Source organism: Apostichopus japonicus, chromosome 3, assembly GCF_037975245.1.
Source record: "Apostichopus japonicus isolate 1M-3 chromosome 3, ASM3797524v1, whole genome shotgun sequence".
Taxonomy (NCBI): domain Eukaryota; kingdom Metazoa; phylum Echinodermata; class Holothuroidea; order Aspidochirotida; family Stichopodidae; genus Apostichopus; species Apostichopus japonicus.
The window spans coordinates 23,040,722-23,064,237 of record NC_092563.1 but is presented as its reverse complement, the minus strand read 5'-3'; the positions used below and the strand labels follow the sequence as shown (position 1 = coordinate 23,064,237).

General features: G+C 34.5%; 2 protein-coding genes across 2 annotated transcripts; one reads left to right on the top strand and one right to left on the bottom strand.

Moving 5' to 3' along the window:
* Positions 1-5: 5 nt before the first annotated feature.
* LOC139965517 (leukocyte receptor cluster member 1-like) lies at positions 6-7,323 on the bottom strand. Its single transcript, XM_071967954.1, has 7 exons — positions 7,125-7,323; positions 6,335-6,421; positions 5,164-5,263; positions 4,535-4,666; positions 3,516-3,676; positions 2,517-2,667; positions 6-829 (listed from the first exon to the last, which is right to left on the bottom strand). Exons 2-7 carry the CDS (start codon positions 6,355-6,357, stop codon positions 464-466), a joined length of 933 nt encoding a protein of 310 aa, XP_071824055.1. The 5' UTR covers positions 6,358-6,421; positions 7,125-7,323; the 3' UTR covers positions 6-463.
* A 145-nt stretch (positions 7,324-7,468) lies between these two features.
* LOC139965514 (centrosomal protein of 72 kDa-like) lies at positions 7,469-22,874 on the top strand. Its single transcript, XM_071967950.1, has 14 exons — positions 7,469-7,742; positions 8,231-8,396; positions 8,875-9,029; positions 9,431-9,492; positions 10,005-10,119; positions 11,084-11,209; positions 12,106-12,252; positions 12,965-13,150; positions 13,902-13,987; positions 15,176-15,314; positions 17,797-18,002; positions 19,146-19,266; positions 19,668-19,779; positions 20,108-22,874. Exons 1-14 carry the CDS (start codon positions 7,670-7,672, stop codon positions 20,262-20,264), a joined length of 1,851 nt encoding a protein of 616 aa, XP_071824051.1. The 5' UTR covers positions 7,469-7,669; the 3' UTR covers positions 20,265-22,874.
* Positions 22,875-23,516: the final 642 nt, after the last annotated feature.

Genomic DNA, 23,516 nt, shown 5'->3' with positions numbered 1-23,516 from the left:
TGATATTAAGCTCTCCACATTTTAAAATTTCCTAAAATGTATTAATTGTTATATCATATCATAAGTCCAATATTGTCATGATATTATTTAAGTCAACCTGATCATGAAGTGGCTGAGGTTCAAACCATGATCCCCCGCCCTCCCCCTCTAAAGAAAAAAAAAACCCCAATGATATTCATCTTTCCTGAAATGTATTAAAGTGCCATACCACATCTCTGATATCTTCATGATATAATAATAAAGTCATGTTGTATATATATGTACTGGCAAAAATGCAAACTCCTAATTTAGGCTGAGCAGAGATTTAAAAAGGATGGCGGGGGGGAGGGGGGGAATGGGGGGGAAGGAGGAGCAGGCTCCATACTGTTCCTTCCTTACATTACTGTAATACCTTCGATCCGCACATGACAACGACCATGGTCAACGCTTGAAGCGAAAAACGAGCTTATCGATAACTGTCTCTTTATTTGAACTTGAAGTCATTGCACAATCTCTGTCGTGCTAAATGAGGATGAAACTGTGCATTGTATCTCCCGTCAAGTGCATCTGTCAATCTAACCTCCTGAATGACATCGTCGGTTTTTCCCGAGAGTAGCCTTGCCGCACGTTTCTTCTCCTCATCTTCCCTCTTTAACCTTTCGGCGCGTAACTGCTGGATGTCCACAGAATGAGAAACGGTATCCTTGTTTTTATCTTTCTTATGTTTATGTCTATGTTTTCTTTTGTGTTTTTTCGTTTTATCTTTCTTTTCCTGTTTCTTCTCGCGGGAGGAAGAATGATGATGGCTCACTGAGATGTGACTTTGATAGGCCAACTTGGTTGACATTGCCTGCAAAATAATAGCAAATATGAATGAGAAATATCGCTTATTATATTTACATATCAGAGATCAGATGATTGAAATGAAAAAAAGAGTAATAAACCGAAAATAAAAGATAAAAAAATAATTTTTGACTTGAAAGATACAGACAATCATGCAAATAAATTGAAATGACTGTCAACTTATCAAAACTAAAAATTTCCAGTCTATATTTTCCCTCCAATTGAAATTTAGAAATTTTCCAGACATAGTTACTAACTTACTAAGCTTTGATGATTGCCTTACCGTAAAGCAAGAGTGTAGGAAAACACAAGCATTCAATTATGCTGCTACATAAACGTTCCATTGTCACCAAAAACGATGGCGACATTACTTAAACTAAGAACATATTTGACTATTAACATAACTAAGAAGAATTGTTAAAAAAAAAATCAAATAATTAGTCCATATATACATGGGTTGAACTTTCACATTTGACCTTTTACTCAAGGAATTGAGGCATAAAGACGGTTGGGTGTCTGTGCATGTACTGAGAGTAAATTGGCTATTATTTCTATTTTGTTTTGTTTAATGCCTCTCTACTAATTACCTTACTGACATTGAATTCTTATCAACTGTTTAGCAAGCACAAACCTTTCCTGCAGTAGATTGTCGGTGTCATGATATCAAACGAGATTTGCTAAATGAGTGGACTGTCTAAAAGTGAGTCAAAGCATCATTAAACAAATGGTTAAAAGTTCACAAAGTGCTTAAAACTGTCACAGTTTTCTTTCCTCTTACTGAGCTAGTGGGATGCTTTTCTGATTTTTTTATGATTATGTGTCACATTTTTACAACTGATCTGGATTTTAAACGTGACACGTAGTCTCCTAATTTTTCTAATACAACAGTTTGCAAACTAGTCTCGGAAATTATGAGCAAGTCTTTTAAGGTCACAGAACTGCTCTATCACCAACTTAAACTGGTTTTGTCGAACAGTGGTTGACAAACATGTAGGAAATTTTGTCAGGACTATCAGCTATAACCCAGATCTTTTGAAACATGCATCAGAAAAAGTCCAGCTACTGTTTTTTAAGTACCTTAACTTGTGTTTCCCAAATTATGCTTTTTGGTTCGCAAAAACTGCACCTTTGGGTCACTCACTCTGAATAATGTGGAAACAATCTATGTTCAATATTTCACATAAGTGAGTCACAAGTTTCCAGTAGCTTGCACACATACATATGTAGGTGCCATCAACCATTTGGTCACAGCTCCACTCGAAACACCCGCCCCCCCTTCTTCTTCCCTATCAACAGTGCAAATGCTCCTATACTTGCCTCGCTAAGATACATTTGGATACAAATATGTAATACAACATGCAAGATTCAATATTTGTGGATATTGAATAAGACATAGAACATAACAATGACATAAAAAATAAATGTAATCAAGTCACAATATAAAATGTCCCTGATGTAAAAAATAAAAAAATCCATCAGCAGAGGTTCTTATTTTATTGTTAAGGGCCTTTATGGATCTGCAGTGCTTAGTTGTCCATATCACAAACAATAGTGAGAAATCAGGGGGTACTAGCAAACACGCTTGCGGGAAATTCAGCAAGGTCTTCCAACCGTTCATCTGTTTATAGATCGGTATCAATAGCTAATACAACACAGGCATAGGTGGGCTTGGGCTGGTGGTAATTATGACAAACCTGTGACTCTGAAGTGGAAGAATTTCCTTGACTTGGTTCGTGTCTTCTCTTTCTTGATGTTAGCTTTCCTTCCTCTTGTGCTCCATGTCCGAGGTATTTCTTCATCATGTTCAGAGGGTCCATGGAGTCTTTTCTTTTGATGTCAGGGTCGCTACAAATGTGACAAATTCATATAGATAACACCCAAATTAGTCAAATAATTTGAATTATATTTTGTAGAAAGGAAATAGAAATTTAGTTATTTGTGTGTGTATAATATTTCCTTAATTCTATACATCTCTGACAGATATTAACCTTTGTCTTCAGAGCATCATGCAACATACCAGGAAAAAAATGTCATGACTTCAACCCAAGCAGTTTTCACAGCAAATGTACTTTCACATTAACCTTTTTTTGCATAAGACTTTCAGAGCTCTTAGTTAAATTGTAAACAAATCCTAAAAGGTTATATTTAAACAGCAACTTCATCCAAAACTTGCTCAGTTTTAGAGAAAGATCAACCATTTGGGAAAAGAAGAACCCTGCTCTTTGTGCATGTGGCTGACGGTTCATGATGGAATATATCAACAGACTTAATTAGTCAGGAATCTTCTTTAGGTAGCTGCACAAGCAATTTATAGCCAGAAAATGGACTGATAAGTTATAGACAAGATTCAAAAGATCACAGGAAGTGTTTGCCTTGACCGGAATTTAAAACTCCTAATCATGGCAAAATTAGTTGGAATGCCATTCTAGTAGATAACTTCTTTCCACAAGGAAAACCTGGTTGGTTTTTAGAGTCCAATATTTTGTACTCGTATAAGGCACAACCATTACTAGGCAATGGTTCGACCAAGTTTGAGCCTTTGAACCTGCTCCACAGTTAGCATCAGAATCAAAACAGACATAAATTGGCCAATTTTCAGGGTTAATATTTCCTGCAAACCGAGATCTATATTAGTTATTTTTCATTTATTTAAGTTTACTTTCATTCCTAACTATCTGCCTGAGGTCACTTACACCTCGGGCAGTGGTATGCGAAGCCCGTCCGCCAACGTTTTATGTTGACCATCAGTCACAGTCTGTCCCAGTTGCGTCAGAATTCCAACTTTCTTCTCCCAGGCCTCTTGTTCAGACTTCTTTTCTGCTTCATGATCTTTATTTCCTTTCTTTGTCTCTTTCTGTTGAATATTAAAAAGTTTTACAGAAGGGGATGAATGTACCCATGCTAGGATCACCTTCTGAAATGAAGTTAATCCTGATGATTTAATGGTATACTTGTTTCTTTGAGGGAGGAGGCATAAATTTTGCATAGCCTAACAGGTGGTATCCAGGAAGACAGCCTGTGTCGTCTTTCTGAATGGTTTTGATTCCTTTGGGGGGGGGGGGGAAGGGGGGATGGCACAAAAATTTAGGTTCAAACATAAGTTTGAACTTAACAAGGTACACTACTGTGGATTTTACCAATGGTTTCCTTTTCCACTATTATTTTGTTAGTAATTTTGCTAGTTATCCAGGAGAGATGCATCACAGATGTTGTTCCGCATTATAAAGGAATAAAAAAAAAATGAACTAAAATACATTTGGTTTCCAAATGATCTATAAATGTAATGCTTTAATTGTGCGATAAAAACTTGTTGTTGTTCTTAAAAAGTGGCTGAGAATGAAACCATATCAGTTTGGAAGGTATTTATTTTAATAAATCTAAATCCAGTCACATTTGTATTACAGAGACAACTCAATCCCCTGTAGCTTTAACATTAATCACTCCCTTTCCAATTCCTCATTTCTACTTAATTTTTCTTATTTGTCCCATCATTTTGGAAGTTGGTCCTGACTTTAATATTTTGGCTAGTCAGGGCTCAAACACATGGCCTCCCAGATGCTGGGGTCATTGTTTCTAAAGCTCCTTCCGTGATCCACCTGAGCATAGGACATGTTGTACTAGTAGTCAACTTTAACTTTGTACTTTTCAAGTTAGATTTATTATGCCTATGTATTATTTATTCATACGTAGTTTGTTCTAGAAAAGATTTTACCTCTAGGTCATTGAAGAAGTTGACATGACTTTGACCTGTGTCATTCACTGGTACGACCTCTGACCCAACAAAACTGATGGCACCCTTGGAATGAGCTCTGTCTCGCAGAAATTTCGTCCTTGCCTCTCTCTCCTGCAGAAGAAGATGGGAATAAATATGGGCAAGTTCGATTGACAGGATTTCAGATCAGCATAAAGCTGTTGGCCTTCCAGCTCTCTCTAGTAAATCATTCTTGTAGAATAATAAAACACAAATGTTAGCAAACTGCTTATTTGTCAGGCCCTCTTTACTTTTCCACATTGTAGAATCATAATATATATTTTATCCATTGTGGAATTATGATACTACAGTAACCAATATGCATCACCAATTCTGATCTGATCGAAGGCGATTGGGACTGAGAGAAGGGACAATTTAGCAATCTTGCCTTTGTTCTAGTTGTCATGAAAGGTTAATTTTTATTTTGTTTTTTATTTCAAAAGTGTTTCTAGAACACTGTCAACCTTTGTACAACACTAAAATGAGCAAAACTTTGCATATTTGGTAAGATAAATGTTGCATAAGAAAAAACTTACTGTTACAAAGTAGATGATAATATGAAATGACTTAATATTATTTTGATCACTTACTGCGGTAGCTGCTCTTGTGAGCTGCTTCTTCTCCTCTTCTGCAGCTTTTGCTTCATCTTTCTTCACCCTCTCTATGTTATCTCTGTTCCTCACGTGCCAACTGTTCCGAAGAGGAGAGAAAAGAGAGAAAAAAAAAACCCCAGGAAATTAATTACATGGCTAGTGTTTGTTTGTTTGATTGCTGTTTTATATTGTGTTTGTCTGATTGCAAAAGACATCTTGTCTGAAAGCCAATTATCTACCCAAAAGAGTTCCATCAAAAGGCAACAAATTTACATTGATCAGTATAGATGTGTACAGTATTGTTTTGATCTCTTCCCAATATTATATCCCTTTTTACCTCCTTTTGCCAACTCATCATCAATATGGTCCCATGCACACATTTTCTGCAAGCACCATGCTGCCACTATTAAACCATTTTGTCCTCTCTGACACAAATTATTTTTATGACTGAACAATACTCAATACTTAGGAATGAGCTGGGGGAGTCATAAACTCTACAAAAATTACTTTTGGAAAATGCTAGCTCTTGGACACTACCAAACACTACTAAATGTCTGGTGGGGAAAATCTGGGGAGTTCATAGACTCATTCATCAGGAAAATTTCTGTCATAGCTGTTTCTTGGAAATCAGGCGAGCAATTAAGAATCTGCAGCTTTTTGCAAATTATTCAGTGGATTGAGTATTTAAAATTGCTATGGAATATGGGGCTTGCAATTACTTATTTTTGTGAAATCTTTCACATCGTACAAACATTCTACTATCAGACCTTTTTTCTGAGGGGTGAGTGGGAATGAAGCCAAAAATGACCGTGAGAATTATCACCACATGCTTTATTTGGTCATACATATATGTTTAACATACCCACCAAGGACTAGATTCAGAGAAAATGTTTTAACATTGTACCTCATATACACACACCCTATACCATGGGGGCCATTGAAATCACACACCAAATGTAAACAGCAGTTTACAGTCAACTTAAATATTTTGCAGGAGTGCCATTTTTAGCACACCTACAGCATCCCTAATTTTTTTTTGACAGACAGACATGGCCTGACATGTATTTATCTTATCTGTGAATATTTAATGTGTTATTTAAAAAAAAAATTCTGGTGACTCTATCCCATTTCAACGAATAAATATCTATGAAAGTAAAATGGTACAAACTTTTTCTTTGGTAAGATATTCATGATTGATCAGCCACTCTGGCAGGTTTTTGTTCACAATGACAGAAGAACCAAATTTGAGTGATATCTGCAAGTCAAAAAAAAAAATGGAATATTAAGTTACAAAGGTAAGGATGGCTGAGTTAAAAATACTGGTACTGCATAACAATCATCTGTCTAGGATATTATATAATCAAATTCTGATTGAGCAATGAAACTTTGGCTACAGTTATAGAAAAAGATACCTCTGTTCTGGCAAAAATAATTGCCTTATTTTCTTTTATTAAAACTGTCCATCTTCAATACTGACAGTGAAGTGAATTTACACTTACTGTGAGAAATACTTATTTCCAATATTCCTGTACCAGACTAATATTATTTTTTTCGTTATATACCTAGGTGCACTGTTACATAAAATACACATTTAAATATGCTACATCCACAAATATAGTAAGCCATATTTGATTCCCATGTGTTTACTGCAGTAATTTGTGACTAGGCTAGGCTACATCATGTATAATGTGACTTTGGGAGTATGATAGAGGTTGATTGTACTAAGATAATGGCTATGGTCTTACAGTAAAAGGCCTTGAGTATACGAATGGTGTACATTCTTCACTATACTAAGTACGTGCTAGGAGTACGAACTCCAATGGTGTGCGTGCATATGCATGCATTTTACTGTATTGTATGTTATGGAAAATCGAACAAAAGTAATACTACTAGATTTAGTAATACCAAACATTCGAATAATGTTGCCCTCTGTGTGTCGATCCTAGTACTGTACTTACGGTTTGAGATTTTGGACTCTTTTGATGAATATGTACGGTGGAAATGGTCAGCAAACTGGTACAAACCGTTTTCATTACATTACATATGGTTTTCAATGTAAGGCGAGGACCATCTTCATCCTCAAGATCTCCCTTGGATTAGAAGAAAGATTGGTGTTTCGCAATGTTTTGACTTTCTTGTCAATTTATTGAAAACACAATCTGACCAGTACATCGCATGTCAATATGCTAAATGTATATGTCATTCATTGTTATTCGGCTGAAATGAAATACAAGTTGGCCATTGGTGTGTAATGAAATCTGGCAACAAAGACGAACTAAAGGCGCTCGTTGTAACGAACGACATGTCTACAATATCATGTATCTCATAGTAGTTGTACTTTTTCAATACTACATACGGTATACCTAACGGCAATGCTGCAGTCGGTTCATATCTCGCCTTTTAGACGAGACTGTGTACAACAAACCTAGCCTAACTGTAGCTCACTTGAAAGAACCCGGCGGTTGTGTTGAATACAATTTTTTTCCATGCACTAGGTAACCAGATGACGCTCCCTGCACTCGAAATTACCGAGCTATGGATACGGGAGCGAGTGGGATTAGAGGTTGAAAACCTTGGTAAGCTTATAACAAGATGATAGCCTACCAATTAACTTTCGTTATCACTAAGTTAGGCTTAACTAAGTATTTTATAACTGAAGTTTAATGTTAGTCTAACCTTACTAGTCTTGCCAATACAATAGCCTAAATCTTGCCAGTAAAGCACTTATATCATACTGCTACTAAACAGCAATAGCCAAAAACTAAGACTCTTGGACTATTTAAATTAAATGTTAAATTCTTTGAGATAAACTCCTCACACCGGTCTGCGATTTTCCCAACAGCATTTGCATAATTCTTAGTTTCTTTGCAAAATATTTCTGGTAAAAGTTTTCACAGAAGTTGACATTTATTGTGCTACATAATATCATGATAAGGTATGTGCCATCATTTTTATGATCAACACCCAATTCATCTTTCAGAACTTGTTTCGCAGATAAATAAATGCAATATGTCATACGCCTAGGATATTTTGTTAACTATATAATGATGGTTTTCTTTTTCAGAGGATGTGAAATCCCTTTCTCTACCAGGTACATATCATCAGAAGATAACCCACCTTGGAACATCGCTACATGGATTTCTGAGACTGAAGAGCTTAGATCTCTCAAGAAATGCAGTAACAAATCTATCAGGAATTTCCCACCTGAAAGTGCTGGAAAAACTCAATCTGTATCCTTTATGTTTGTACCGTGTTTTTCCTTGTTTTATTAAATCTGTTGCCATGTGGAGGTGTGGCTTTTGTGCTCATATGCTGAATAAGATAGACACACTACCACTCTAATGCAGTTCACAATATCACAGTGATATGAGAGTGTGCTACAGTATATAATATGTGTAAATATGGGCCACAAGAGTTGTATTGAAATCTGATTTCTTGTGAAACTACCCATTGTTATCATGTAGTCTTTAGTGAATGGACTTAACAGTATGTCAATTTTTGTTTGTACATCTCTGTTAAAATGATAAATTCTGTTTCAAACATTTCATACCCCTTCCTGTCCATCTGTTCATATATTTACCTATTTGATTATTTATTTCGTTACTATAAGTTTAGTGCCCTTCCCCTTTGGATAAATGCCCAAACACCAAACCTTCCCTCAGTTCTATTGTCCAATAATATGAATCACTTTCCTAAACATGATTTCAGTTACTACAATGACATCAAGAATTTAAAGGACCTTTATCAACTGAGGCACAATGCCAATCTACATGACCTGGACCTACGTCTCAACCCTGTGACCAAAAATGAAGTTGATTATAGGCTCTTTCTGATCCATCTTCTTCCAAATCTCAGGAAGCTTGGTAAGGGACTGACACGGTACAGTACGTATGTACACACAAAAATGGTTCTTATAGAAATTCCAAAATGTTGAAATCGATAATATATTAAACTTATATTTTAAAAGATGGCAGTTTGTTTTCAACTTTGCAGTCTGATCAATTGCAATTAACTGTCAGCGGTAATTTCTTTCCTTGTATTCAGTGAAGTTGATATTTACAAAAGCTGTTTAGACTAGTTAAGTCAATTTGATCTCAAATGTCTTAAATCATGTGTTTTTGGCCATTTTTTTTCAAGTTGAAAATGCTCCGTCCTTTCATACCATAAACTTAGTTGAGTCTGACTCCTGGTTATTATTTATTGTCTGTATAAAAATGTTCATAATTTTCAAAAAAAGTTTCAAATTTCAAATGCTTCTTTTCAGATGATCGATCTGTCAGAGACAGTGAAAGGAAGGCGGCCATTTTGCATTTTGACACCGATCAGGTAAGAATGCCAGGCCTCACTATTGTCCACTCATAAATGATTGCACTCTCAACTACTACAAAGTAGATCTCCATCCTGTTACTGTAGCACAGTTTGAAAGTCTGTACTTATCATCTATTTTCAATCTATGTAGGTAGAACCATTTGGGTACTCTTCATTCAGATTAGTTCATGAGGAAGTTTCTCTTTAATGCATCATCCGAGATAAAAAAAAAAATAAGAAAAAATAAATAAATAAGATTTTTTTTTTTTTTTCATCATTTAAATATCAAGTTGATAATTAATTCTAGTATTTTGATATGCAAAACAATGAATGAATGATTAATTACCTCACTGATTTGTTTTAAATTTTATTTTTAAAACCAAATGGTCATATCAGTAGTTGGGTCAAACTTGTATCAATTTGTCATAAAATTCTTATAAAATTTTCTTGTATATATATCAGAAGATAAACTGGCAATACTGATATATTATATAATGGACACTATGAGTGGCTTTGGTTCCTTCCAATAGGCTTACGATTTGATGTCCCATGTGACCGATCAGGTGACCCAGAAAGAGGGCATCACACATAGTGATTCCATAACCAGATCAGAGCAGATGAAGAAACTTGCCCGCCATCCTACATGTGAGTTGACAATACCATGTCAAGCAATTAAAGGTTAACATGGCCACATTATCATCTAAAGTACAATTTAATGTACATAATAAACTGGTAGTAAAGTCTGCTTATGGGGTTATTGGCAGGGCTTCCTCTCCGCCTTGCATTTACATACTGTACATGTGAAATATGTAACATGCTAGCAATGCTGTTGCTTATATGGTAGTGGGAATATCAGAAAGAAAAACATTTGCCTTTTACTACTAATGAAAAGTAGATATAGCATACTTTATCTATATGTGATTGTCAATATGTGATTCATATGATTTCTAGATGTGATTTCTAGATGTGATTCATCTAGAAGTGATTTTCACAGTAATATTTATTTTCAAATCCTTACTCATATGCATAACATGCATATGTATGAAAAATATGCAAAGTTGAAGCTTGTTACCAGAGGACTCAACCTGACTATAAATGTCACACATCTGGGGATACAATATATACACATTAAACCTAAAAAACATTGATGAAAACTGCCTCTACCTTCTTTATTATTACTATATTTTTGGGTTTCAAGTTATAAATCAAGAACATCATCTTATTTCCTTTACTCACAGAAAAATAATTCAATATTTCCAGGTGCCCTAATGAATACATGCTTGAACATCATCAACTACTTTAATAATATTTCTTAAGTATGCTTTTACATGGATCTGTCATTGCTGACAGATTTTTATAACTAACTGTATCCTTTACAACGACTCAATGAAGGCAATATTTCGTCCAGTCTAGTCTCTCTGGGGGATAATGTTGTTTAAGGATGCAACATTTAATTAGCAAAGTGACAGTCTTCAAGTCTTGGCAAGCGCAGTTGACCATACAGAAGAACTCTGTGTTGATTTCTTGCGTGAGTAAGCTTGCTCTGTGAGGGGTACCTTCAAGGTATTTCTGTCGTCGAATCCTCTTTGCATTTGTTCTTTTCGCACAGCGTTGGATGATGATGATAGTGACCTCATAGATCTTTTAGCCAAGACCAGTGGTGACCTCAACAAACCGTACCATCTATCAGGCTCAGAGGCCAAAGACAGCAGTTTTCAACCTCATTCAAAAGAAGGTAGGTAACCGTATAAAGAAATCTCCAACTATGACATGGATAACAGCATGAATATTCATGAATAGCAGCATGAATAATCATGAATAGCAGTATGAATAATCATGACCAAGCAGCTGGTCATCATTTTTAGCGTAACATTTGTTGTGATGAAATGTAATTGAGCATGTTAGGTTCTCATATATGTCAGAGCATGTCTTTTGAATGATGAGAAATTCTTTCAAGTGTGTTTAATCCAACATCAACTTTCAGACTAGCGTCTCGACTTACCATACATTTGAATCAAATATATTATAGCTTAGCATATTTTGCACATAAGAAGTAGAGTTTTCCAAGTTTTATTTCATAATTTTGTTTATGGTAAGTAACAGGCTTCCCCCCTCATTTCTATATTCATTATGATTATTATTATTTTTTTTGGGGGGGGGGGAGGGTGGGCAACAAGAAGTATGTTGCAGACAATTGCACCAGCGACTTGGAATTGGTATGTGAAGGAGGGGTAGTGGAATATGTTTATGGAATCCAACCAGTTATTTCAAGCAGCTTCTTGATAATTAACAACTTCCTCGGACTAGAAACTTGTATACAAAATAGGATTGGCCTAGTTCTAAATATGCTTTGGATTGATTTTGGTATAGGCCTAAACTAAGCATTTGTATTTGTCTTGACAATTTAGCAGAATTCCTGTTAGCCCTTCTCACTTTACAAATCTAAAATAGAATTTTTAATTACTTCATTTATTTTATCACCACTGAATCAGGCACTTAATCATTTGCCCAAACCTTTTATTTGGTTTTTCAAGGAAACATGAAATATCATCTTCCCCCCCCCCCCCCAAAAAAAAAAATTGTGAATTAAATTCAACATTTAATTGATAAGATTTAATCTGTTCCCGTTAGACATCAGACGAATGGACGGCAAGACAGAAAGACCAACCGACCTTCATCTACTACAAGAACAGGGGGGGAACCATCACACCCCCGACAGTGAAACTCCCATTGGTGATGAGTGTAGTAGCACAGGATCATTCCAAAGTAACAATTCTGGTAAGTTTGTGGTTTCCACCTCTATAGGCTCAGTAATGTAATCGACTGTACAGGATACATTTAGTTGCTGTGGGGCCACCTGATTATGTAAAACATGGCATTGCTCATTTATGATTTTGTTAATAATTTCAGTATATTATTTTGCTACTTATAGTTTGTGCATTCTGTGTGTTCACTGTTTAAGCTGTTTTGACTTACATATTTCCTCATTCCTCCCCCCATCTCCCCTTCCTTCATTCTCTCTTTTTGGTTAATGGAATAAACAGATGATTCAGCATAACCATCTAAGAACTGTGTAGTATCATAGATTAGTACCTTTAAGGTCATAATGAAGCATTCAGATTAGCTAAGTTAGGCTGATTAGGGAGGTTTTTAATAGTGACAGTTTCTCTTCTGACTCACCATCTTGTTAACAACATATATACTAGTTTCTTTCAAAGAGAACTCACAAATTCTAGACCAATTATTAGTTTAATGTTTTTTAAGCTTGACATATTATTTAAGACTTTGTTGACAGTTATATCTTGCTTGTTTAAAGAGAGTGGACCATCAGTTTCTCCTGCAAGTCCTGGAAGTCTCTTTTGAGGCTGAAGGAAGTTTAGATTTAGAATCTAGTCAATGCTAAGTTTTCCCATTTACTGTAGTAATAATAGCTAGCTCTTTGCAACCAAGTTGTATTTTGACCCCATTTGTGCAAAATTTTCTCTTCTAGGTCAGCCAGGGGCTTCCCATCATGCATCACACCATGAGTATTCTACCTACCGAAAAACAAAAGGCCAAGTTCATTTCCAAGATGGCGGAGACTCAGAGTTACCAAACGGAGGAGGATACTCTGACGAACATGATGCTTACACATCTTATACCTCAAAAGGACATTTTACTCCAAATCCTAAAGCAGGTATGAATCATCTGAAAGTCAACTCTGATTGGTCAGTTTTGAAAAGGTTGTCGCAGTAACCCTATGGCATGTATGCAAGAATTGGATGACATTCCTGTAGAATTTCTTTTGTTGCAACAGTTCTTGTGTCCGACTGTCCAATGTAGTTCCTGGAATAATGTGAAATAATATAATAAATAAAAAATAACTAATAAATAAAAATTGAAAGTGATGTTTTGTGAAGGGATGTTTTTGGTCAGACTATAGCTGAGGTAGCTTATCTAGCAATGTGATTTATGAATATGTTATGGTCTATAATTATGTAGAGATAGGAAGAGGTGTAAGTATGTGTATTACACACATACTTATAGATATGGAAGTGTTGCTGCTTGCACAATAACTGCAGTAAGCAATTCCAATGAACATTTTTGACCATCGTAAAGACCATTTCTTATGGGACAGACAAATGGGATAACTTGGAGATGAAAACTTTACTTTTTTGAACTACTCATGGACTAGCATATTTTGTCATGGGTTTTGTAATATTTGATGTACTTTAGACTGTTGGATATAAACAAACCTCACTTGAACTATTCATGGACTAACACATTTTATTATGGGTTATGTAATATTTGGTGTATTTTAGACTGTAGAATGTAACCAGATCTCAATTGAACTACTCATGGACTAGCACATTTGACATGGGTTATGTAATATTTGGTGTACTTTGGACTGTAAGATGTAGTTGACTTCGTTTTCCATGTCTTTCCAGATCATGAAACATCGGTTAAAAGGGTTCCAAGTGAAGCACAGTTGGAAGAATACAAGGAACCACCACATGTTCAGAGACTCTTTGAGGTAAATATGAATAATTAATCACGATGATGACATGCAAAGGGATATTCTGGTGGCTAACAATATGACATTTATATGGAAGAGACAGCTATGTCCACTTTTGTTTGTTGAAAAGCCCATCTCATTATCTTGTCCATAACTCAAGATATGCTTGATTGAATGTAACTTATTCTCACTCACTGGCTAAACCCTTGAGTCTTCCCTGGAATCTATCACATTACATGGTCTGTGATTTTCATTATGGCTAATCTTCTTATTGTTTTATCCTTGAAACCTGATACAGTTGGAATGTTTGCTTAGCTTTCAAGATTCTCTAATGTTAGAAATTTCATCAAACTGCAACTGCTATAAAAATGTTATTTTCCTCTGAATAAGTGAGTAAAATATTGTAAAGAAAAACAATTTCATTTTGAGCTGAATTTTCCACGTTGACATCATTCACTCTGTTGTTGCCATATAATTCACAATGTACCACCAACATTTGCCGTACACAATGCTATGAGCATGAGGTTTGAACCTACAACATACAGAAAATTTCTAGCATCTTTAGTTAGCAAACAGCTACTGCAATGTCCCTTTGAAGCAGTTTCTCTTGTTAGTTGAAAAAATTTCTGTTCTAAGTTACCAGTATCTGAGCTCAATTGAAAGTATTGTTTTATTTTATTTTTATTTATTTATATATATATATACAGGGATGTGCCAGGATTTCCTGGGTGCTGGGTATACTGATTGTCGTCCTGGGGGAGGGGTCTAAGGGGGAGGGGGTGTCCCCTCCCCTTTTGAGAATTTTTTTTTATTTTTGAAGGTGCTCAATTGCCAAATGCTGGCACTTGTGTAGCTTTTTAAGCACATACGCAAGTACTAGTTTTGCTAACAATTTACAATTTTTAAATTTTATTTAGTGAAATATATGAGGTACCTGGTAAAAGTTATTAGTTTGTTTCAAAGAGATTTTACAAGGGATCGATTGAGAGCCGTAAGTAATGTTTCTCGCATGCGTAACTGATGCATTATTAGTCTGTATGATTTTGGCATAGGCTAGGGCCCAATTTATGTTGAATATATTGTTAGGAATGTCAGGATTTTAGATGAAAATAGTGCTGGGTGGGATTCACGATTTTTAAGACAGTGCTGGGCGGTAATTTTTAGTGCTGAAGAAAAAACAATAAATATATTTTTCCCTCCCCCTAGCCTCCAAAAGAAACTAAGGATACAAGACCATCTCCAGTCATCAAGGATGCCAGTGATGAGCTGCTTCTGTCTCTGCTTCATTTAGTGGATAGATACTGGAATGGATCCAGGTCTCTACATTATCATGGTAAATTTCAAGGTAAGGTTTCATTTCTACTTCTTTGAGGGTATTGGTCAATCTATGATACATACAAATGTGGTAAAACTTTGGAAGAAAGGCAGAATTTTTTTTGAGAGTTTCCTCATTCTTTGCCAGGTCTGTCGTCATAGTCTCTGGTTATGGTAGTTTGATAAGTGCAACATTTGTTATTCTTTTTGCCACATGTTATATTAGGGTGGTACTGTATTGCAATGATGATTTTTGTCAAAGTGAGTTTTTATCGAAATCAGATGTGAAACAGCAAATAGAGGAATTTTTTGTTGAACTACTCCTCATTTGTTGTGAGATCCAGATACCGTTATATGTTATAATGTTGTCTTTAGAGATTACAATTATATGATATAATGTTGTCTTTGGAGATTACCATTATATGTCATAATGTTGGTCTTTGGAGATTACCATTATATGTTATAATGTTGTCTTTGGATATTACCATTATATGTCATAATGTTGTCTTTGGAGATTACCATTATATGATATAATGTTGTCTTTAGAGATTACCATTATGTGTGATATTGTTGGTCTTTGGAGATTACCATTATATGATATAATGTTGTCTTTGGAGATTATCATTATATGTCATAATGTTGTCTTTGGAGATTACCATTATATGTTATAATGTTGTCTTTGGATATTACCATTATATGTTATAATGTGGTCTTTGGAGATTACCATTATATGATATAATGTTGGTCTTTGGAGATTACCATTATATGATATAATGTTGTCTTTGGAGATTACCATTATATGTTATAATGTTGTAATAGGAGATGACCATTATGTGTTATAATGTTGTCTTTGGAGATTACCATTATATGTTATAATGTTGGTCTTTGGAGATTACCATTATATGTTATAATGTTGTAATAGGAGATGACCATTATATGTTATAATGTTGTCGATTACCATTATATGTTATAATGTTGGTCTTTGGAGATTACCATTATATGTTATAATGTTGTCTTTAGAGATTACATTATATGTTATAATGTTGGTCTTTGGAGATTACCATTATATGTTATAATGTTGTCTTTGGAGATTACCATTATATGATATAATGTTGTCTTTGGAGATTACCATTATATGTTATAATGTGGTCTTTGGAGATTACCATTATATGTTATAATGTGGTCTTTGGAGATTACCATTATGTGTTATAATGTTGTCTTTAGTGATTACCATTATGTGTTATAATGTTGGCCTTTGGAGATTACCATTATATGTGATAATGTGGTCTTTGGAGATTACCATTATATGTTATAATGTTGTCTTTAGAGATTACCATTATGTGTGATAATGTTGGTCTTTGGAGATTACCATTATATGTTATAATGTTGTCTTTGGAGATAACCATGATATGTGATAATGTTGTCTTTGGAGATTACCATTATATGTTATAATGTTGTCTTTGGATATTACCATTATGTGTTATAATGTTGTCTTTAGAGATTACCATTATGTGTTATAATGTTGGCCTTTGGAGATTACCATTATGTGTTATAATGTTGGCCTTTGGAGATTACCATTATATGTGATAATGTTGTCTTTGGAGATTACCATTATATGTTATAATGTTGGTCTTTAGAGATTACCATTATATGTTATAATGTTGTCTTTGGAGATTACCATTATATGTTATAATGTTGTCTTTGGAGATTACCATTAAATGTTATAATGTTGGTCTTTGGAGATTACCATTATATGATATAATGTTTGTCTTTGGAGATTACCATTATATGATATAATGTTGTCTTTGGAGATTACCATTATATGATATAATGTTGTCTTTGGAGATTACCATTATATGTTATAATGTGGTCTTTGGAGATTACCATTATATGATATAATGTTTGTCTTTGGAGATTACCATTATATGTTATAATGTTGTCTTTGGAGATTACCATTATATGATATAATGTTGTCTTTGGAGATTACCATGATATGTTATAATGTTGTCTTTGGAGATTACCATTATATGTTATAATGTTGTCTTTGGTGATTACCATTATATGATATAATGATATCTTTAGAGATTACCATTATATGTTATAATGTTGTCTTTGGAGATTACCATTATATGTTATAATGTTGGTCCTTGGTGATTACCATGATATGATATAATGTTTGTCTTTGGAGATTACCATTATATGATATAATGTTTGTCTTTGGAGATTACCATTATATGATATTATGTTTGTCTTTGGAGATTACCATTATGTGTTATAATGTTGTCTTTAGAGATTACCATCATATATTATAATGTGGTCTTTGGAGATTACCATTATATGATATAATGTTGTCTTTAGAGATTACCATTATATGTTATAATGTTGGTCTTTGGAGATTACCATTATATGATATGATGTTGGTCTTTAGAGATTACCATAATATGTTATAAAGTTGTCTTTGGAGATTTTCACATAGTGTCCTTTAAGAAGCACAAACTCCTTTTTTTCTACAGCACAAGCAAGACATATCATAAAGACAGCATTCCTTGAAAACTTAGCATCCCATCCGAGTCCTGCCAGTAAGTTTGATGAAGTGATGAAGAAGCTAGAGGAGGAGAATCTTATTCTGAGAGGAGAGGTCGAAGAGAGAAGGAAAGGGGACGGTCAACAATTTCACAAAGAATTGGAAAAGTGTTTGTGGGAAACTCAAGAGGAAGTTGTAAGTAAATTATAATTGTAGCTGTTTTGACATCCCATTATTCCGTCATTATTCGATTCAAATTCAATTTTATTCAAAGTTACTTTGTCACATGTACACAAAAGTCAATACAGGTGCTCAGTGTACAAAATGCACCATAAGTTCAAATGACGGTTGTTGATTAAGCTTGTAGCGACCGGAAGGTTGGAAAGCAAAACCGGAAGAGACAAGGAAGAAAACTTTAAACAAGAAATCCTAGAAGAATAGAAAGTAAGAAATAAAGCCCATGTTGAAACTGATGCCTTCTTTGATAGCCTTTCATAGCTAACAGGTACCTAGCAATGATATCATGACAAGGGGTACATTTTATTTGGTATCTGACAGATGTGGTTAACCCTTGCACAAAGAATGTTGAAAGATCCCAAATCTCTGAGTAGGAGAATGTTTAATTGTTAATGTTGAGAGTGGCCAAGCCATTAAGTTTCAAAGATATGATTTGAGTTGCAAAAAAGAGTAACAGAGAGAATATTGGGGCTCTTTAGCCATTTTAAGCTATAATCACTTTTGAACTTGATTTCCTAAATAATATGGCTGTTTTCTCTGGACAGTTTTTTATCCTTCAGTCTGTCATTTGGGGATGTTTGTACCAGTTGTAACCCCCGGTTAAGGAAGTTCCTTCTTTTGTCATTAATATACTGTAAACTCTAGTAAAAAAAAAGGCGTCTTTAAGAAGGTAATGTAATGTGATGCAGCCATGTATGTTTCATCTGTGGTTTCCTGCTACTCTTACCAAGTTTACTGAGGATTACTACTCAATGTAAGATTATAGTTGATCAGACTTATTCAAACATCCTCATAAATTATTGTCACCCACAACTCTTTTTTGTGTCAGAATTGATAACTGCAAATACTAAGTCAGAAACTTGAATGTTTTCTGCATTATTTGAAATGTTTACTGAGAATTACTACATGTAAGGTTATAGTTGATCAGACTTATTCAAACATCCTCATAAATTATTGTCACCACAACTCATTTTTTGTGTCAGAATTGATAACATGCAAATACTAAGTCAGAAATGTTTAATGGTTTTCTGCGTTATTTGAAATGATTTTTTTTAGTGTTTGACTATTCAAGCTAATGGTTGTTTCCCACTTGCCTTTCAGCGGCTTCTCCAGGGTAAACTTCAGGATTCTATGGAAAAGAATTCTCTTCTTCAAAACCAATTACTGAAGACGAGGGAACCAAATGGTGTGATTCACCCACTTAAAGCTGGAGTAGATGAAGGTAACACTGTATTGCACTCATGTTGGAGGAGGGGAGACTACAGACAGGGGAGGGAATATTGATTTTTTTTTTATTCTTACCTTTTGGCTTTAATTTTTCTTTGGGAAATTAGCAAGGAGTAATCAGCATATCCTGCTTATTGCTTTTTAGGTTTGTTGGTACTTTACTTAGGTAACTTCTAACCAATCCCTTACCCCCTGTCTTCACTGCTCTCCCCCTCCCTCTTTCCTATCCCTTGCCCTTCCATCCTCCCCCCTCCCTCCCCTTTGCCTTGGCCCCTTTTCTCCATCTTTCCCTCTCCATCATCAACACTGGTTGAATCACTAAGATCAAAGCCCCATATTATATCTACCTTACCTCTGAATATTAACAATTCTTTCCTTTCTTTGTCCCCTCTTTAGGTCTGAGGAGAGAAGTTGACTCCTTACTACTCGAAAATGAGAAGCTCAAATTTCAGATAAAACACTTTAAACAACTTCAAGAACTAGCCAACATGCTGCAAGAAAGTCACAAGTAAGGAGCTCAATATAGTTTTTTCACTGTCTTTTCCAATATAACTGAAAATACTGGCAGAGTGTCTGTACTTGTTTGTTGTAATACACAGAAACATTTTGTTCTGTCCGTAGCCTCTGAATTGGACAGCTAAAAGCATGCAGTTTTATACCACAATTAAAGCATCTCTAGAACAGTAACAAACTATGACCTTGTGAGCATTTACACCTGAACATTTCCCCTTGTTTTTTTATAGGGAGAGTGGGAGGGGTTTGCTTTGTACAATTATTTAATGTAAGTGACACAGCATGAGTTAAATAGAGTCAAAATGAATTCTTATTACTTTCAGGTCTTTAGTAACCACCAACGACCATTTACTGAAAGAGATGGATGAACTAAAGAAACGTCACTTGCAGGAAGTTAAACAGCTCCACTGGTCTTACGGGGAGTTAAAGAACAGCATTAATATGATTCCTACCTCGGATCGTAACCAGAATCTGGTCTAAAAGGGTTTTAGTGTTATCTATGGCAGAATATATGTGTGGTATTTGGTACTTGTCGAAATGTTTCAATACCTGATCTGAATGTTTAGTAACATTGAATGAAGTACTCATCGTGGTTCAAACTGTTTGGTTTATATTGTAAGATTTGTTAGTTACATCAGGACCTTCAACTGACCAACACCAACATGAGGCAATAAATTATTACAGGTTATTATGTCATTCTTTAAGGCTGTGAATTGTGTTCCGCTTAAAATTGGAAACGTTCAGTGCCCTCTTTCTTTAGGTGACGTTTTATTGACACAGGTTAAGTTGGTGTAAGAACCCCATATGAAGTACTCAGCAATGAGATGATAATAAATCTAACCAATTAACAGCAGTTTCTGCCCTAGAGTGTTATATGCTAATTAGGCTAGTTCGAGGCATATATTCAATGGAAGTCTCTTCATCTGCTTAAATTATAAAATGGCTGATGTTTGTTTTTGAAAAGATTTCTAGATTGCAGTTTTTGTATTCCAACCTAAATCTGATTGAAAGTTCAGTTTGTCCTTTTGCAAGAATAAAAAAAAAATGATGTGATGATGTTCAGATTTTGGACAACTGAAATCGTTATTATAGCAATAAAAATGTTATATCATTATATCATTATTAATATAATGCACAACACTTGCACAACACATAGAACTTTATGTAAGACTCATAGTGACATACGCATGTCAAGATATGATAACTTTGACACTTTGCACAAAGTCAACTCTGCACAACCTTACTTAAAATGTTATAAATTTTATTTCATTGTTCACACAAATATGTGTGACAATATTCATATTTTGCACAAAACAGACAAACATTCTTTAAAAATTCACTGTGGCAAATGACATGTGAAAGTGTGATAATCTTGGACATTTTGTGAAACCTTAAAAAATTTTAGGCTTAATTTTCAGCTCCGTTGCAGAATGTGGTCTGACAAATTTTCAAAGTTTTACTTGACATAAATGTTGAGAAATGCTCGATATTCAATTCACATTTGGGATTATATCTTTCACATTTTGCACAAAGTTAGCCTGACAGGCTTTTTTGTTTTCTTTATGGCATTTACTGTATCATGGTACACTACTATTTGGAAACCATGTTATTTAGCTTTCATTTGATACAAAGCACATATAAGATTCATCCCTTAGTTTTATTTAGACCTTGTAACAAAGGAAATCTGAATTTTAATTGTCTATCAGTTGGTAAACAATAGACTAACTCTTGTTAGAACTAGAACACCTTCATAATGGCTATGACGTGATAATTTTCTTTCAAACGTAGCACACCACTTTGATATTGATTGTCAGGGTCAAAGATATGAAGAACAGGTTACATTAACTGACCATAACACTGCACAAATTTTTATATAATAAATTTAAAGGATAGCTGCAACTTTTCCATTCCCAAATATTATAGTTTAATATCAGAAACTGCCAAAATTTTAATACTTTAAGATGTTTAATTTACTACATGTGTTCAATATGTCAAGGCCTATATCACAGTTAACAACAAACTTGATGTTTGTTACTTTGTTTGGTCGTGAATCTTCCCGGTTCAATTTCCAAAATGAAACATTTTGAAATTGAGCTTGTAAAGCTTTTCTCCATGTTTGACCATATCATAACAGAAGAGCCAGTTAGTAAATACCTCAAAAGTTGCATATAATGTAAGTACAGTAGAACACAAAGAGAGAAGTAATTCAACTTAACTATTTAACTTTTACAAAGTGAGGCACAAATCAAATATTTATTTTCATTTATTTATTACAGAGAGGCTGATATTTTCTTCATCAATAATCTACAATTGATATCCAGGGTATTTAGGATATTTTAATATATTTGTTTCCAGTTTTCATGCTCTTCTTTTTTATTTCATGGAAGGAGGAGACCAGAGGATGGGATAGGGGTGGGGGGTTAAATGTTTTTTTTCATAGTTTTCTTCCAATTTCATTTCTTAACAATTTGTTATTCAGAAGTGACTTGTGTAAATTTAATTGCCTGATAAGTAGATTACGAACCTTGACCTTCCATATCTAAAACATGACCATGTGAGCTTATTGTGGTTTAGGGCCAAAGCTGGGTGTGCTATATCAACAGTACAGATTCTTTGCTCTCCGACAATGTGAAAAAGATTAAACCAAACAGAGCTTTACCATTCTTAAGTAGAAAAAACGGCATTTTTCCCCTTCTATATCATGAATCTCATGTGTTCCTAGCATATGTAATAACTACTAAGGGAAACATTCCAAATGGAAAGCATTAAGTAATATTGTTGCTGACTTGATTAATGACCAATGATAGGTAAATACATAATGTGCATATAAACTGACTTGAAAAGTTAAGAACCCAATCCCCAGGTATAGTGTTATGATATTAGCTTAAAGTGCTGCATTTAATGAACAAGTCAGTGATGTTTAATATAGTGTGAATGTTCACTATTTACTAGTGTACATTGCTTCATCAATAACATGTAGAGAAATTGCCACCATCTACTGATACCAACCGCAAATTGGTTAGTATAGATGACTTGATCAGTCAAGAATTTCTTAAAAAGATATGGAGAAAGTAGAAGTAGGTTTAAAAATTTTTAAGCAGTATTTTTGACAGTTTATGTGTGCTATGTATACTTTATATAGTTTTCTTCACTATGGTATGAAGTATTCATTCCATTTAGCTCTTATGTGTGCTGTGTAAACATATTGCCATTTGAAATCATGTAACAGATATTTTCAATAGGCTGGTGTAAAATTATAAAATATTAATGAGAGTGATGTTTTCCATTGGTGTTGTGATTCCAAGGCAAGATATTGGTAAAATGGTTAAGATGGGGTTCAGGTGAGTTGATAAGCATTAGGTAAATCCAACCACTGCTTTTGAGAAATTTTTAGAGGGAATGCAAAGTGATATTTCCGATATTCATATATATATATATAGAGATATATATGAAAATATGTATGCTGTTTCCATAGATTTGTTAAATATGATGTATGTATATGATAATATTTATACTTATTCCATATGAGAATATTTGAGGTTATGAATTACAAAAGTTGTGGCAAAATTTGACCTATAGTTGCACTTCATATTCTTTTAAGAGGTCTGTATTTATTAAAGGATCACAGTAGTGTTTCACGGACAGTAACATTAAGAGTTGAGTAAGGTTGGACTCCGGGGAAAGATGTCACTAGCCCGGCCACTCTCCCCCTCCTACTTACTTTCCTAAAGT